The 1,235-nt window shown below is 37.0% G+C and overlaps 1 protein-coding gene across 3 annotated transcripts in view; it reads left to right on the top strand.

Annotated features, from left to right (window-relative positions):
- The window catches only part of ZNF106 (zinc finger protein 106), a 32,761-nt gene that overhangs the window by 23,713 nt on the left and 7,813 nt on the right, over positions 1-1,235 (top strand). For all 3 annotated transcript variants that reach the window (XM_009277564.1, XM_019471597.1, XM_009277566.1), the window contains one exon: positions 300-416. In XM_009277564.1, the coding sequence (XP_009275839.1) occupies positions 300-416 (117 nt within the window). The remainder of the gene's footprint in view (positions 1-299; positions 417-1,235) is intronic.

Below are 1,235 nucleotides of genomic sequence, written 5' to 3'. Positions count from 1 at the left end.
ACACACATATATATATAGTCTGTAGTCTAAACTTCTATACACACTAGAGGTTGTTTCTAGAATAAAGCTTTTAGGGTTATAACTGGTTGCTGAAGTACAGTCAAGTCTCAAAGATGGGAGTGAGCTGATTAAAACCAGTGTCAAACTGCCATGTGACACCAGACTTTCAGATGTTTTTCTCCTGCTCTGTTGGTTCAAAGAATGCAGCTTGTAGGTGAAAATCATCATTCACTTCAGGCTTTTTTCCCTGAATTGTTTTCAGTTAATGAAAAGCTTTAAATACGTCTTTCTATTGCCAGACCAGAGAGTGCATGGAACAGTTTAAATTGGAAGATCGAGTGCTCTGTTTACACAGTAGATGGCGGATCCTTTATGCAGGCCTTGCAAATGGCAGTGTGGTTACTTTCAGCATAAAGGTTAGTTTGTTTAAATATTGGCACCTGAAAGCCTGTTGCAATGCTGTTTCTCTCCACTTTGTGTTTCTTTCCATTCTTTCTCTTGAGTAGTAAGTGTATCTGTAATTAAAGTATTTTAGTATAAATGGTCACTGTTGGCCCCTTTTGGTCCTTTATTTTGTCAGTGCACGAAGCTGTCCCATCTCCCCTTCCCTCCAATTACTTTTCTCTTAACTGCTGTATTGTTGTCACGTTTTTCCTTAAGGTTCCACCTGGCCTACCAGTCATGTGTCATGAGAGTTTTTTGACACAGTTGATTATTTGTGAATTCACCTTCTGTGCCCATCAAAGTAGTGTGAGAGACTTCAATGTGTTGCTGGTTTTGCCTGCTCCATTTGCAGTTACAGAAGAGACGCATTCACATGGTTTTCTGGCAAAGAGGCTTAATCAGCAGTTCCCATGATACTTAAAAGTGAATTAAAATCATTATTTAAACAAATTATTTTTCTGATTATTCTTTTCCTAGATCCTAGATTAATTTCTCAAATTTATCCTTACAAATCTATTCTGTTTTGCATTTTTCTTATAACACTATTTCCTCTCATTGTTCTAACTCAGAGGATTTAGTGGACCTTTGCTAAATAATGAAATATTTTTTTAAAAGACAGAAAATCCAAGCCCAACATAAGGAGTTATTTCCTTGATTTGGAAACTTAGTTGTTAAGATGCAACTCTTACCACTGCTGAAATGGTGTGTTACTGAACTGAAATCAGATGCTATAACATGTTGTCCTGGTTTTGGCAGGGATAGAGTTAATTTCCTTCCTAGTAGCTGGTACA

Source organism: Aptenodytes forsteri, unplaced genomic scaffold (genome assembly GCF_000699145.1).
Source record: "Aptenodytes forsteri isolate BGI_AS27 unplaced genomic scaffold, ASM69914v1 Scaffold146, whole genome shotgun sequence".
Taxonomy (NCBI): Eukaryota; Metazoa; Chordata; class Aves; order Sphenisciformes; family Spheniscidae; genus Aptenodytes; species Aptenodytes forsteri.
Note: the sequence above shows the minus strand (reverse complement) of the source record. Positions and strands in the feature narration are given on the sequence as shown.